This window comes from Astatotilapia calliptera, chromosome 5 (genome assembly GCF_900246225.1).
Source record: "Astatotilapia calliptera chromosome 5, fAstCal1.2, whole genome shotgun sequence".
NCBI lineage: Eukaryota > Metazoa > Chordata > Actinopteri > Cichliformes > Cichlidae > Astatotilapia > Astatotilapia calliptera.
The window spans coordinates 1,527,565-1,543,056 of NC_039306.1; the positions used below are offsets into that span (position 1 = coordinate 1,527,565).

Below are 15,492 nucleotides of genomic sequence, written 5' to 3' on the forward strand. Positions count from 1 at the left end.
CCTGGACATCCGGTGAAACTGCTGAGAGGACAACGTTGGAGAAACGTGAACATTTTCTTTGTACTGTATAATCTGCAGATTCTGACAGAAATCTGCAGCTATCCTTTGAAGCAGCGCTCCTCTAAAACAGCAACAAGGATCATTATTAGGTTATTTACATTATTATTACATTATCATTATTATGTCAATAACAAAATAACTTAAAGCAAAAATTGGGAAACGTAAAGTCCGAAGTTTTTATATTAAGGGCCATCAGTCAAACAATACTGTTGCTCTGGGTCTAAACAGAGCGCGTCGTGTGTGACGTCTTCTTTTGCGCATGCGGCCGCTTTGAGCGTTCACACTAGAGCGCGTTTGCTGTCGCATTTTATTTGTAGTGTGAACGAGCAGACAAAAAAATCTGATTTGATCAAAAAAATCAGAATTGAGCATCAAGACCTGCAGAGTGAACGCAGCCTTAGATGCTCCCCTATTCACACAATGGCAGATTTTAGCCCAAATGGTCCTCCAGACGCAACACCAAAGGGATCTGCATCTCTTCCTTGTTAGCTAACTGTGTACATCGCCTTCAATCATTTGTCAGTTTCCTAAATCAGCCATTAAAAATATAAGAACCTCTGCTCTAAATGAATCTTCAGAGAAAGCTTGTAAAGCTGCATTTTCTCTGTTTCATAATGACTCAGTGTAAGAAAGTGCATTGAAATCCATTAACCAATGCAGCCATCCGTCGGCCAATATCAGATCAGTACTGGCCCGTTCAGTTTATCACCTAATATCTCACCGCGACCCTTCGATGAAGAAACGGTGTCACATTAACCTCAAAAAGGATTCAGAAATGTGTTTAGGCAGCTGCAGCAGCACGGGGAAACGCTACGGCTCTCAGAGATATCACTCAATATAAATAACGTGCACTTGTAAAGGTTTATACTGTATTTCTTAAATCACCCTGCGACCTCTTTAAAACCTCCTCTGACGCTGATGTCCTGCCCACCCGGCTGAGAACCCTCATCTCTACGCGGTATGAAAGGCTAAATGGCGATGCATTCACTGATGGGGCACCGACTGCTCAGCTAAAGGTGAATGAGCAGGCGAGGCTGTCACGGAGCTGGAGACCTCTCAAACTCTGGCAGATTTTCATAAGAAAAGGCCATTAGTATGAGTGCAACGGCAAGCACAAAAATTGATTTGGCCTTTCGCTCCACAACCTTCAGCGCCGACCTTCGAAATACCTGAGGGGGGGGCTAACATCTGAGGAGGAGGGGGGGGCGGGGAGAAAGTGTTGAAATTTGTAATTGAGGACAGAGCAGCAGCGGGGAAGGGATGTGCAGGGCTGAAATTAGAAATGGAGGAGGAGGTAAACAAACTTTGTTAGAGTCGTGGGGATTTCTTGGCTCGGCTAAAAGTCTGAGAGCGGCGCAGGATGAAGGTGCCGACTCCTTCACGAGGGCGCTTCGGCAGGCCGGCGTATCTTGTGCTCCACATCTAATCTGTGACCTTTTATTTTCAGAATTTTACAGAAGCTGCAGCTTCTAAGGTCAGGATGTCTTTTCTTCCTCTCCTCCCATCTCTCCGTTCTTCCTTGCTTATACTTCTTCCATTTTTTGGCTTATTTGCCCACGCTGTCTGCTCCTATTGGCTCTAATAGAGGCCCAAAGCTTCCAGTGTGACAGATATAATCAGGTTTGGAAGAACAGCTTTCGCCTGCGGGACAAATGGAGGGAGAAGGGGTGGGAGCGAGGAGACAGAAGAGCTGGAAATTGTGATGGGAAGTGTGAGAGGAAGATGAGTAGAATGATTAAAAAAAAGAAGGCATGTCAGAAGAAGACGAAGAGGAAGAAAAGGTGAGGCTGAAACGGAAAGCACCGACTCCCAAACTCACGTTAGATTAGAAGGAAAAAGCCAACCACATAAACCAGGGGACTGACCCAGCGGGTTTATTTCAGCTGTCACATGAAATCTGCGTCATATTCCCTTAAACTTCCAGACAGAACGCACGCGGCGCCCGGTTTCTTCAGAGAGCCACATCGAGTTCAGCAAACGGCCTAGATCGCTCATCCGTAAGCTGTAAAAGAACATTAACGCTAATGAAACACTAAACAGAAGCTCCCACCGAGTATGAAATAAACTGCTTGGAACTTCTGTGAATCATTCACATCGCTCCCAAAATTCACCTCTGACATTTTTGTGCCGCATGTGCAGGAAAACATCTTTCCAAAGTCGGATTGTGTGCAAATGTGCCGAGTTTTACTGAGGCGGTTTAAAGTAAATTAGCGTGCCGCTCGTTGCTGGGGGAGCTTGATTGATATGATCTGATGTGACTTGACAGGGGTGGAAGAAAGGAGAGGCTGACGGGGGAAGGATGTGCAGGGCAGAGATCGGACTTAAAAGCAATGGAGATACGAAGGCAGGGGGAGGGGAGGGGGTAAGCAACAGGATATGAAAGGCTGGAAGGTGATAGGGAGAGGAGGGAAGTTTAAAAGTGATAATTAGGGAGAAGAAGAAAGATGGCGAGGGGCGGAGGAACAGCAGGAAGGTGACGAAGAGAAGAATGGACGGCATGAAGGAAATATAAAGATTTACCCCAGAGAGATGAGTGGATGACGAGGAGGGATGGAGGGATGGGAAGCTGAGGGCGATGACGTCAAGCGTGAGAGAGGGTGGAGGAGAGAAGGAGATGAAGAAGGAGGCAGGAGGTAAGGAAGATAAATGGAACTAGAAAAATTTGCATTTCCTGCGAAAATGCAGTGTGGATGCTTAAAGCTGAAGCTGTATGCAAAAAGTAGCTGAAAAAGCTGAAAAGTTGCAGAAATTGTAAAAACTTTGCAGAAGCAAAAGAAGTTTGCTAAAATGGAATAACTTAGCAGAACTGCAATATCTTAGAGGAAACATAATACTTGGCAGAAATACAATAGCATAGCAGAATTTAGCAGAAATATTGTAACTTACCAGAAACATGATAACTTCTCAAAAATACAAGAATTTAGGAGAAATAGTATAAGATAACAGAAAGAATATATTTAGCCAAAAATACTTAAACATTACAGAAACACTATGATTTAGAAAAATAGTACAACAGAGCAGAAATATTGTGATTTACCAGAGACACTGTGATGAACTATGAATATTGTAATTTTAAATTAAGACTATGTTTTAGCACAAATATTATAATTTGGCAGAAATACTATAATTTAGCAGAAATACTATATTAAGCACAAATCCTATAAAAAGCAGAAATGGTATGATTAAGCATAAATACTACATTTAGTAGAAATACTTTGTTTTAGCACAAATCCCATAAAAAGCAGAAATACTGTACTATGATTTAGTAGAAAGACTATAATTAATCAGAAATACTAAATTTAGCAGAAATATTATATTAAGCACAAATCCTATGAAAAGCAGAAATACTATATTAAGCACAAATCCTATAAAAGCAGAAATAGTATATTAAGCACAAATCTTATAAAATAGCAGAAATAGTGTGATTTAGCACAATAGTAATAAGTTAAACAGAAAAATTGGAAAAGCAAAATGGACAGCTGAAAAAATGCTGAACATGCTGAGGTTCCCTCAAATATACTTGTTAAATGACAAAAATCAGCAAAAAAATTTATGACTGCCACACAATTACAAATATGTACACATGAGGAAACACACATGCACAGAGAGACACACACACAAGATCCAATTCAGTCAACCAGTCTAAATATATTGAATTTGAATCTTACAATGGGATCATCCCATTAAAAGGCTTTCTCTCTCTCTCTCTGTCACACACACACACACACACACACACACACACACACACACACACACACACACACACACACACACACACACACACACACACACACACACACACACAGGGAGAGAGAAGTAAGTTTCTAGGTCAGCCTGGGAGCTGCTGAATTTGAATCCACCAATCAGAGAGGCTGTGCACTTTTCCCCACCAAAACAGGTGCATCTGTTTACACACGCAGCAGCACAGAGAGACACAGGATTTTTGCAGTCTATTTCTCATAGTGACGACTCCCCTCAAACAAATGACCGTAATTTCCTAACCGTAGGGGCTAGAACGGTCATTCTTACACCGTTTTGTTCAGAAGAGATGGGGGAATCTTCAAGTGTTGACAATTTAATATTAAAATGTGAATTTTTAGAGATATATGACATGGATGACTTGTTGACTTAGAAGCCACGAATTCCCCAATATGCAAATTTGAATGCCTGAGACCACATATGTGATTGGCTGGCTGGGAAGCCGTGCAGGCCCTGATTTGTGGATTTGAATTCCTCAGCCCTCAGATATGATTGGCTGGCTTAGAAGCCACGAAGGCCCCAATATGCAAATTTGAATGCCTCAGGACACATATATGATTGGCTGGGAAACCGTGCAGGCCCTGATTTGAAAATTTGAATGTCTAAGTCCTCACAGAGGATTGGCTGCCTGGGGACCTGGCAGAAATATATAGAAATACTATGATTAAGCATAAATACTACATTTAGTAGAAATACTATGTTTTAGCACAAATACTATAAAAAGCAGAAATACTATAATTTAGCAGAAATACTATATTAAGCACAAATCCTATAAAAAGCAGAAATACTATATTAGGTACAAATCCTATAAAAAGCAGAAATACTATATTAGGCACAAATCCTATAAAAAGCAGAAATACTATATTAGGCACAAATAGTATAAAAAGCAGAAATACTATAATTTAGCAGAAATACTATGTTTGGCACAAATCCTATAAAAATAATAAATACTATAATTTAGCAGAAATACTATATTAGGCACAAATCTTATGAAAAGCAGAAATAGTATCATTTAGCAGAATAGTAATAACTTACAAAATTACAAATATGGAGGCATATTGAAACACAAATGCACAGAGGGACACACAAACACAGGCTCTAATCCAGTCAACCAGTCTAACTATATTCAATTTAAATCCTACAATGACATGCTGCCAAATAAGGGCAGGGTCCTCTCTCTCCCACTAAACACACACACACACACACACACACACACACACACACACACACACACACACACACACACACACACACACAGGGAGAGAGGACTAAGTTTCTAGGTCAGCCTGGGAGCTGCTGAATTTGAATCCACCAATCAGAGAGGCTGTTTACGTTTTCCCGCCAAAACAGGTGCATCTTTTTACACACGCAGCACAGAGACATAGACCTGCTTCTTTCAGTTTATTTCACATAGTGAGGATTCCCCTCAAACAAATGACCATAATTTCCTAACTATAGGGGCTAGAGCGGTCATTCTTACACCGTTTTGTTCAGAAGAGATGGGGGAATCTTCAAGTGTTGACAATTTATCATTAAAATATGAATTTTTAGAGATATATGACATGGATGACTTGTTGACTTAGAAGCCACGAATTCCCCAATATGCAAATTTGAATACCTGGAGCCCACATACATGATTGGCTGGCTGGGAAGCTGTGCAGGCCCTGATTTGTGGATTTGAATTCCTCAGCCCTCAGATATGATTGGCTGGCTTAGAAGCCATGAAGGCCCCAATATGCAAATTTGAATGCCTCAGGACACATATATGATTGGCTGGGAAACCGTGCAGGCCCTGATTTGAAAATTTGAATGTCTAAGTCCTCACAGAGGATTGGCTGCCTGAGGACCTGGCAGAAATATATAGAAATATATAGAAATACTATGATTAAGCATAAATACTACATTTAGTAGAAATACTATGTTTTAGCACAAATACTATAAAAAGCAGAAATACTATAATTTAGCAGAAATACTATATTATTAAGCACAAATCCTATAAAAAGCAGAAATACTATATTAGGCACAAATCCTATAAAAAGCAGAAATAGTATGATTAAGCATAAATACTACATTTAGTAGAAATACTATGTTTTAGCACAAATAGTATAAAAAGCAGAAATACTATAATTTAGCAGAATAGTAATAACTTACAAAATGACAAATATGGAGGCATATTGAAACACAAATGCACAGAGGGACACACAAACACAGGCTCTAATCCAGTCAACCAGTCTAACTATATTCAATTTAAATCCTACAATGACATGCTGCCAAATAAGGGCAGGGTCCTCTCTCTCCCACTAAACACACACACACACACACACACACACAGACACAGAGGGAGAGAGCTGCCAAATTTAAATCCACCAATCAGAGTGGCTGTTTACGTTTTCCCGCCAAAACAGGTGCATCTTTTTACACACGCAGCACAGAGAGGCACAGGATTATTGCAGCCTATTTCTCATAGTGAGGACTCCCCTCAAACAAATGACCATAATTTCCTAACCGTAGGGGCTAGAGCGGTCATTCTTACACCGTTTTGTTCAGAAGAGATGGGGGAATCTTCCAGTGTTAACAATTTATCATTAAAATATGAATTATTAAAGATATTTGACTTGTAATGCACCATAACTGAGTAGAGCGAAGCAAAAACTGCCTTGACTTGCCCTCAAACAACGCTTTCTAACTCTAAATCTATTTGGAGTATCGATATCATTCTTTCACCGTAAGAGACAGCAGGCTTTGGTGAACAATCATGGAAATTTTCAGGTCTCTGTGGAAATCCAACAAAAAGTTATGACGAGAGAAAAAAGTGGTTCATTTCCACAGTTTGAAATCTGAAGAAATCTGAGCGAAGGACAAATTTCCTACCCTCAAACAAGTCCAACTCATTTCAGAACGGTAATAGGTGAGAAAGAAATTCTTGAATTGTGAGCGTCACGAGTGTCTGAAGATATACCGGGACAAGCCTCATGTCTTAACTTTGCTTCGTTAAGGAGATATGACGATTCGAATATGCCTCTCATTACAGAAATGCAGCGGTGATTTTGAACAAACTCTCCATTGACTTTATATGGAGAGTTTTCTGACCTTGTGTTAGTCTGAGGAGATTTGCCAAAATTCTATAAATCCCACAACAATGATGGTGACATTTTCTGAAAGCCAGCAAAAATACCTACGTTTTGATGTATAATTTGTGGAAGTTGAGTGAAAATTGAGCAAGTAGCAAGAAGTTGTTCGGACATGAAGTGAAAATGCAAAACCTTCAGTGACACACTGGAAGCCAAGAGCATAGCAACCATAACAACGCATGTATTTTGTGAAAAATCACAATTGTGCAACTCAAAACTTTAAGAGGCATAAAAGTAAAATGGTAAAAGATTTGAAAAAGCTGAATCATACATGAATAGCCCAATAATTTGTGAACATTTTAAAGTTTGAATGGTTGTTCTAGGTGAAAGTATGAGGAAGTAGTTAAGTTTCAAAAACAAGCAAAATTTAGCAGAATTTTGGAAGTTTCCCATTCATTTCAATGGGACAAATTAAAGGAAAAAAGTGGAATATTTTAAAAAGTATAATAGCAAAAAATAGCAAAAGTCATAGCGATCATTAGCAGAAATAGCAGAATAGTTTAAAATTTGAACGGTGAAAATCGGCTGAAAATTGTGGAAGTAGTTAAGTGCCAAAAAGTGTACGGAAGCAACTGGAATAATAAAGTAGAATAAAGAATAAAGAGAAACAGGAACTCAATAGTGTGGATGCTTAAAGCATCCACACAATTAAGGGAACAGAATGAATAACTGGGACAAGAAGAGGAAACAGAAAGAAAAGAGAGAGGAGGGCAACGCTGCACTCAGGTATGAGACATATATTATAGAAAATTGGCTATTGTGGAAAATGCGGTGCAATTAAAAAAAGGGCATTTTGCTGTGAATGGCCTCAGAAATGTGGCGCCTCGGGAAAGGTTCTGAGCAACGGCGCACGCGTGCTTCATTTCCCGGACATATTTTTTAGTGATTGTTCTTTAGAGTTCATCTGCAGTTGGCCTATTTGCTCAGCACGAAGCATTTGTAACCAGCACCCACCCAGAGGCGGTCCGTTTTTTGTGTCTGCACATGCTGAAGGTTTGGGGCACTTTATTAAGAGTCTTAGCCATGGACCGGCATCATCAGAAGGGCGTGTGATGGGTCTCAACTCCCCCTGCAAAATGAGCCCAAACATCCAGACAGAGCCATAAAGAGGAAACGTCAGCCGCAAGAAGGCCAAGACGTCCTGCAACAGGTGCTCATGCCGTCACACTGCAGCTTTGACATTCCCCCACTCCCACTCACAGAAGGGATTTGAAACTGTGTTCAACTGTCCAGCTCGCTGAAGAGCAGTCCAGCCATCAGCAGAGTGGTTTTCACCTGTTCTCTCCCCTCCATTTGGGCTGTTGTCTTTTACACGTGAGAAGCAGCAACATCACACTATGTGAGGATCAGATCCTCCTGACACCATCCAGAGTCCACATGTGAAAACAGCCTGAGAGATGCCAAACCCACGAGGGATGATGCTGAAGAATCTCACTCAACAATCAGCACGAATGACCCGCACACCTGCTTTTTATTTATCACTATGTGTTAACAGACCTCTCTGCACTGAATCATATCTGTTATTAACCTCTGTCTCTCGTCCACAGCATGTCTTTAGCCTGTCTTCCTTCTCTCACCCCAACCAATCACAGCAGATGGCCCCGCCCCTCCCTGAGCCTGGTTCTGCCGGAGGTTTCTTCCTGTTCAAAGGGAGTTTTTCCTTCCCACTGTCACCAAAGTGCTGCTCAGGGGCTCATATGATTGTTGGGTTTTTCTCTGTATGTATTATTGTAGGGTCGACCTTACAGTATAAAGCACCTTGAGGCGACTGTTGTTGTGATTTGGCGCCGTATAAATGAAATTGAATTTCATTTCCTTTAAATGACTGAAGCTGATCCACTCCACTGTGTCCACATCACAGTATTGCTTCTTGTGAGGTTTTCCAGTGGAGTCTGATTTACTGCCGAACTACATTTAGTATTGACAGACGAGGTTAAGGCTGCACCTTTCAAAAAAAATCTCCAAAACTTGGAAACTCTGTTAAATCACAACGTAAATGTGTTTATTTCCACGACGCGGTCACTTAAAAATGACAGCATGCCGGCGAAATAAGAGCTGGACTGAAACAGCCTCGTACTCCACTAAAACCTGGACATGGTCTTATTCATCTCATACTTCACTCACAGAAGTCATTCAAATTTGCAGCCTATAACCAGAAACCCTTCAGCAGCTACCCCCCTTTAAATCAGAGTCCCTCTGAGTCTTTGGATTTTTTAGACTCCCCAAAGCTTTTTGGCCTCTGATACTTGCTCTGTGGTGTGTGAGTGATGTTCTCCTGTGAGTGCCGTTTTGCTTGTTTTGCATGTATTCCTCTAGTTTGGACATACTTCTCCTGCTTGTTATTTATTCCCGCTGTCAGTTGGCATGAAGCATCCATGATTTCATGATACATGTGCAATGACAATGAAGCTATTCTATTCTATTCTGAGCTTCTACTTTAAACCTGCCGAACCAATCACAGCCGCAGCGTCACGTTACGCGACTTGTTACGTGACTTGTTACATACAGCACAAGTGCCAAGCCACACATGTGTATTTGTTTGGGAAGCAGCCAGCCGCCGTGCCGCCTGGGTAATGGAGGAAAAGAGTGCGCCGACTAGAGAAAAATCAACCGAGAGCGTGACCGAAGGTTACCGAAGAGAAAACAGATGATGGTTCCAACGCCGGAGAGATTGTCGAACGGAAGAGCCACAGAAGTTCCGTAGTGTGAAGGTATTTCTGCTATTTCAAGTCAAACAGAGTAGCGTTCACTGTAAATTGTGCCGAAAGCAAGTCTGGAAATACAATAAAGCGGTGCAGCTCAGTCTCTGGCTGGAAGCGCTGATTCGTCATTCGGCTTTTGTCAGAATAAAGTAACTGTTAAAACTGTTTGAAAAGCTAAGCTATACAACAAGGAGAGATCGAGAATTTCCTTTTAGTTCTCAGTTTATTTGATATTGACAAAAGTTAGTCAGTTTTGTCTGTTCTTCTGTAAAACAAACTAAGATTTATTTTTAGAATTAATATTTTGTTTCTAAGTGGAATTGACAATTTAGTCTGTTTCGTTTGTTCTATTTTGAAACTTAAACGCTTTAGCGGCTGCCTTTTGTGTAGTTTGCAATATTTGCCTTTATTTATCTGAAAAAGTCTCATGTTCCTTAAGTACATCTACCCTGTTGAACTTATTATGGGAAATAAATATTTAAATCAAAACAAGCTGCTGATTATTTCACATTTTCCTTGTGAGCAACGGCACATTTAAATCTTACAAATATAGTTATTTGGCTTATATCGTGATAGATATCGTTATCGCCTGAAATGAAAAAAAAACATATCGTGATATGAAAAAATCTCATATCGCCCAGCTCTACCTGAACATAGGATTTTAATAAGCTCATAAGTAAGACCAGAATGTATTTAAAGTGAGACGTCTTGGCGTGTTTGATCAAACGTGGTGCGATTGTGTGACTCACCTTGACGATATCACCCAGGTAGACATCCTCCATCTTGTTTGGCACCTTCATCCGGAAAATCCGACCCACCACCGCTGAAGAGTCGGGGAAGGCTGTGGGCGTAGCTGCGTTTTGCTGATTTGCTGCCGTTTCGCCAACGTCCGCCGCCGCGACGCCCTCTGTCACTTCCTGGAAGTCCTGCAAGAGCGAGGAGTGCATGGAGGCCTCGAGCTCGCCTCTGCCTCCGTCAAACCTCTCGCTTTCTCCGCCCGCTTCTATCAACACCATGCCGCCAAGCACGTCGATGTCCAGCTCCGCAGCCACGGCCACGGTGAGCAGCACGCCCAGCAGCACGACTCTAGTCCTGGGTAGTCTCACGTCGAGGCCGTTGCTCAGCCCGAGCCGGCCCAAACTTTGTTTATCGCGCATTCTTCACCTTTTGTCGAACCGTCACTGATGCAGATAATAAAATAAAAAGGAGGATGTCCGAGTGGGAGGGTGGGGGGCTCAGGGGGAGCATGCACCCCCGACAGACAGAGCAAATCCCTCTTTACAAATCTCCCTCCCTCTCCAGCACCAAGGAAGAATCTTCTCTTTCTTCTGTTCCTCCTCCTCTTCTTCACTCGGCTTTATTCCTGCTCCTCTCCGTCTTTTGTGCTCGCCCCTCAGAGGGTTACGAGTCCCATTGTGCCGAGCACCTTCGAGATCTGTGAGGAAACACAAGAAAGGCACAGTTAGACGAGCAGTTTGAACACAAGGGGCGAAAAACACTCAGCGCAACCCGAACAGGCCGAACTCAAAGCTCACACTCCATCAAAAGTCAATCTCACGACAAGTTCGGCACCTTAAACCGATTTGTGCGACCCAAATCTCATTGCTGATAGAAATCCATCATGGACTGCACGGAGGGTGTAAGGAGGAATAATATTATCAATGCTGGGGAGTAATCTGATTAGTTCTTACAGACACACACACACACTTGAATCACTCATTGCTGAGTTATCCAACGAGTCGAGTCAGGAGTATGAAAGCGCTGAGAGAAAGGAGGGAGAGGAGGCTGAGATGGATAAACCAAGAGGGGGAGGTGAAGGTGATATACGGTGGGACCTTGGATTAGCCAACAATGCCAAACCAGTCAAAGCCTTCTTGGAATTCCTAATGAATGCATGCCTTCTCTATTGTGTGCAGGGTCAGACTGAGTGTGTGTGTAGGTGTGTGTGTGTGTCCATTGTGAGCGTGGAGGGTGAACTCAGAGGTTGTTATTCATACAGCTCTTTCATGGCGGAGAGGATCCCCTCCTGAGCGTGTGTGTGTGTGTGTTTGTGACAACACAAATGATTTCCCCCGAGTGCTTTCATTAGACAGAAAGAGGGCGAGAATGAGAAAGAGGGACCCCCGCCGTGACTCCACTTTGCCCCGTAGCAGATGCCCGCTGGAGAGAGTGAAATCACCGCAGGACTTCCCCGGCAACAACAACACCCGGCCTCCCAGGTAGCTTTTCAACCAGCTCAAAGGACCCTTTGTTGTCGCCGCCTCGCCCTCGGCGTGCATCACCTTTGGACAAAACTTTGTTTTTAATCAGGAGCGCCACGGTGTCGTTCCCCCCGCTGCTCAAGCTTTTCTACAACGAGTCAACATCCGGAGCGAGGGAAGGAAAAATCACTGGAATTTCGACATTTCCTTTGTCAAAGTCGAGTTGCTTTTTCTACTTTTAAATGTTTTCATTTCCACTGAAGCTCCTTGGAATTACTTCTGGTGCGTTAAAGTTTTACTGAGGCTTCTTGAAAGTAGTCCAAGATGGCCACCGTGGATAACCCCCCCCCCTCGCTTTCACATAGGGTCCCTTCAACTGCAGCGCCAGAGGCAACATCCCTCCCGCTTCCTCTTCCTCCTTATTGCTTTTCTGTGCTGTTCAATCTGTCATCGGTTTCTCTTCGTCTGATTGCCTTCGCTGCTTTTGTCTGTTTCAGGATGTTTTTTGTTTTACATTTTGTCCTCACACGCCTTTCTTCATCTCAAACACTTCCTGTCCTCCCTCCAGAGCATTAAGCTACGCCACGCCTTTTCTCACATCTCCAAAACCTTCAAGACCATTTTTCTTCTTCTTCTTTTCCCTCCTGGCGCTCACTCACCTATCAAAAACACAGCCTTTCTATTCATCGCATGACAATGGGGCTGACGATGGCGGGGGAGCGTCGCTGTGAAAGCGCCGGCGAGCTGGATGAAGAGAAGCTGTCAGCGCACAGAAAGAGAGGCACGTAGACACGAAGGGCACAGAGAGAAGTCTTTGACTCTGAGCGGGACAGAAAGCTGCCATTACCTCAACACCTACAACACCGCCCCCCAAACATGCTCCACCCACCTCCCGGCGTTGTAGCACAGGTGGGCAGGAAGGTGGGCAAAGACAGCCAAGAAGGGAAGGAAACGGCAGCTCTTGGTTTCAGCATCTCGGGTTTAAATCTGGATTCAGACTGAGAACCTGGTGCTTCCTGATTGGTCAAAACCATCAAAGAGAAGCCTCCCCTCCACATCATCTATATGTTGGGCAAATTGTTTTATTTACTCCAAATAACCATGTAACTTGAACCAGGGTTCATCGGGGTCGGACCGACTGAACCGGAGATGGTGTCGCTCCAGCGCTTGCTGCGTGCTTTCATAAATCAGAGTTCAACACGAAAGCCTTTCTGTCTTTATGTAAGCTGCTGATTTTCCTGAAAACAGAACAAAGAATCCTGAAGGTGAATTTATTTCCTTGTAAAACCACAGCAGCTGCAGGACGTAAAGAAATGAGGCAACACTGTGCAAAACCAGCCAAACTAATGCAAGCGTAATGACAGCCGGCTGCTGAGGAATGCGGGCGCATCTCTAAGAGGGATGTCAAAGTAAATCCACTTTTAAAAAGCAAACGTGGAACCGACACTACAAGCCCAAAGCCCAGACATTTATCCAGAAACATTTTGGGTTTTTCCTGCAGTCGATGAGGTTTTCGGTGTAATGTTTACCCAACGCACCGACCTGGAGGTCCGGAGACGATGATCAGAATATCAAAGCACAAGTTTTCTGCTTCTTTGGTCGTTTTTAAACTAACTGCAATAAAACAAACACTCATTTACCGAAACATAGCCCGACATCCGGCCCGCCGCTGCTCAGGGGCCAGAATAAGCATCCAGACCTGGCTCCATCTCCCGCTATTATAAATAAACGGCTAACCGGACACTTGCTGCTGCTCTTCTGAGCGGCAGTGACAGTCGTGGGGGCGGGGGTAACAGAGTAAGAGGGTGAGGACTGGTGAGGGGTGGGATGCAGAACTAAAAGCAGAGCGGGAGTGGGACGTTTGAGAGGTCTGGCAGATGATTCATCATCGGTTTGAGAACAAAATGTGAAATGCTGCCAGTAAAGTCTAAACTTGGAGAGCCCGACGTTAATAAAAAGGTGGGTGTCCCTCCCCGCTCTTCTTCCTCACGCGAAGAGCGGGGAGGGACTCCATGGGCAGAGACGGCTTGAGTCTAACCACAAAATATCTGACGTCATCACCTCTTTACGAAGACATGGCTCCTGTGCTGCTCTGTCTGATAAACAGGGACGTCACTGAAACGAGCTGCCTTAAAACTCCTCGTCACTGATTACTGAACGTTTAAGGTCCAGATCAGGGAGAAGCTTTCATCTCTAAGAGGAGGTGGGGTAGTACTTTCAGTACCCAGCACCATTTGTACAACTCGACTCAGATTTAAAGCCTTGCTCTTACTACAGCTGACCTATTAGCTCCAAACAGAGCCTGCAGGTTCTCAGACAATCTGCCTTTGGAAACAAGGTCGGTCGAGTCCGGCGCTTCTTTCACATCAAACTTTTCGAGAAAGCAGTCCTGATTTCACCGGATCTTCACTTCCTGTAACTTTTATCAAAGCTTGTTTTATTTTGAAATTCAGATGAAGCACTTTGGAACGTGGATCTTGGAAAGTGCTTTCAAAATAAAGTCAGTGGCTCCTGTAACCACGGCTACACACACAGATGTGCTATTTTAGTCTTTCAGATTTACTTGAAGCTGTTCTTTGAGGTGTGGAGGGAACCTGGTGAGGATGTTATGTGGATTGCTTGATGCCGTTTGCGTCTCCGGGTCATGGCCCGGCTTTGGCGTGCCCATGGTAACAGCCGGAGGTCTCAAACAGCTTCTCAACAGGGCTGTCTTCTTTATTGGAATCCCGAAGCTTCCGTTTTGCACATTTTACGACATCTATTGTGTTTGAGTTTGTTTTCCCACCAGTGTCGGCGCCAGGATGATCGCAGTGTCATTGCATGTTAAGGTTATGGCTGGGTGGGAGGGTTAGGCAGTATTCAAATAAAAATGAAAGGAAGAACTGAAAACAAGAGCCACTAATTTGTATCAATCTGCTGTAAAAAGATGTGAACCTGCACCGGTTGTCTTCATACGGTCCTCATTAATAAAACCGACTGTGGCTCGTACTTTGAATCGCCTCCAAACATGAAGTCTTAACGTGGAGCAGCGCCTGTTTGAACCTGAGAGGACATTCCTTCATTGGAAATCCTCGGAGCAACCAATGAGCACACAGAAACGCCACACAGGGGCCAATTAGAGGAAAGGCATCCCTCTGTGGCAGCTAATCGGAGAGCCGGGCGTCTTAGCTGCGGTGAAACATTAGCACTTCAGTGGCACTTTAAATTCTTCCCGTCTCTTCCTCATTCTATGTCCATTTGCCTCCCTCCCTCCTTCCCGTCACCTTTCAATCCCCCAAAGTCACAGCTGATGCCTCTATTATTAGCACAGACAGGACGAGAGCAGCGTGATAAACAGAACGAGAGGGAGAGCCTCTAAAAATGGTCACCTTCCTAAGGAAGCTCCCAGACTGACAGGTGACACTGACGCCATTGCGGGACGCAAATATTCCCACCATTCAACGCCCCCCACCTCCCTCTCCCCGCCTCTGCATCCCACTGATACAACAAACCGAGCGGCGGATAGAGCTCCCTCGGGACGAGACTACAGGTTATGTTTGCGCCCAGCGAAACTCGGGATTACGGCGTGGTTTACCTTTACAATGAGATTTGGATATTTAGCACGGAGATTAGGCACATTTCAGCTATTTAAGCGCTTCT

At 43.6% G+C, this 15,492-nt stretch overlaps 1 protein-coding gene across 4 annotated transcripts in view; it reads right to left on the reverse strand.

The window, feature by feature from the left end:
• Positions 1-15,492, reverse strand: part of dag1 (dystroglycan 1) — a 61,735-nt gene that overhangs the window by 21,655 nt on the left and 24,588 nt on the right. For 2 of the 4 annotated variants that reach the window (XM_026166564.1, XM_026166568.1), the window contains exon 2: positions 10,402-11,087. In XM_026166564.1, the coding sequence (XP_026022349.1) occupies positions 10,402-10,809 (408 nt within the window). In that variant the 5' untranslated portion in view covers positions 10,810-11,087. Of the gene's footprint in view, positions 1-10,401; positions 11,088-13,395; positions 13,432-13,493; positions 13,609-15,492 lie in introns of those variants that run through there. The other 2 variants (XM_026166566.1, XM_026166567.1) reach the window with 2 other exon arrangements.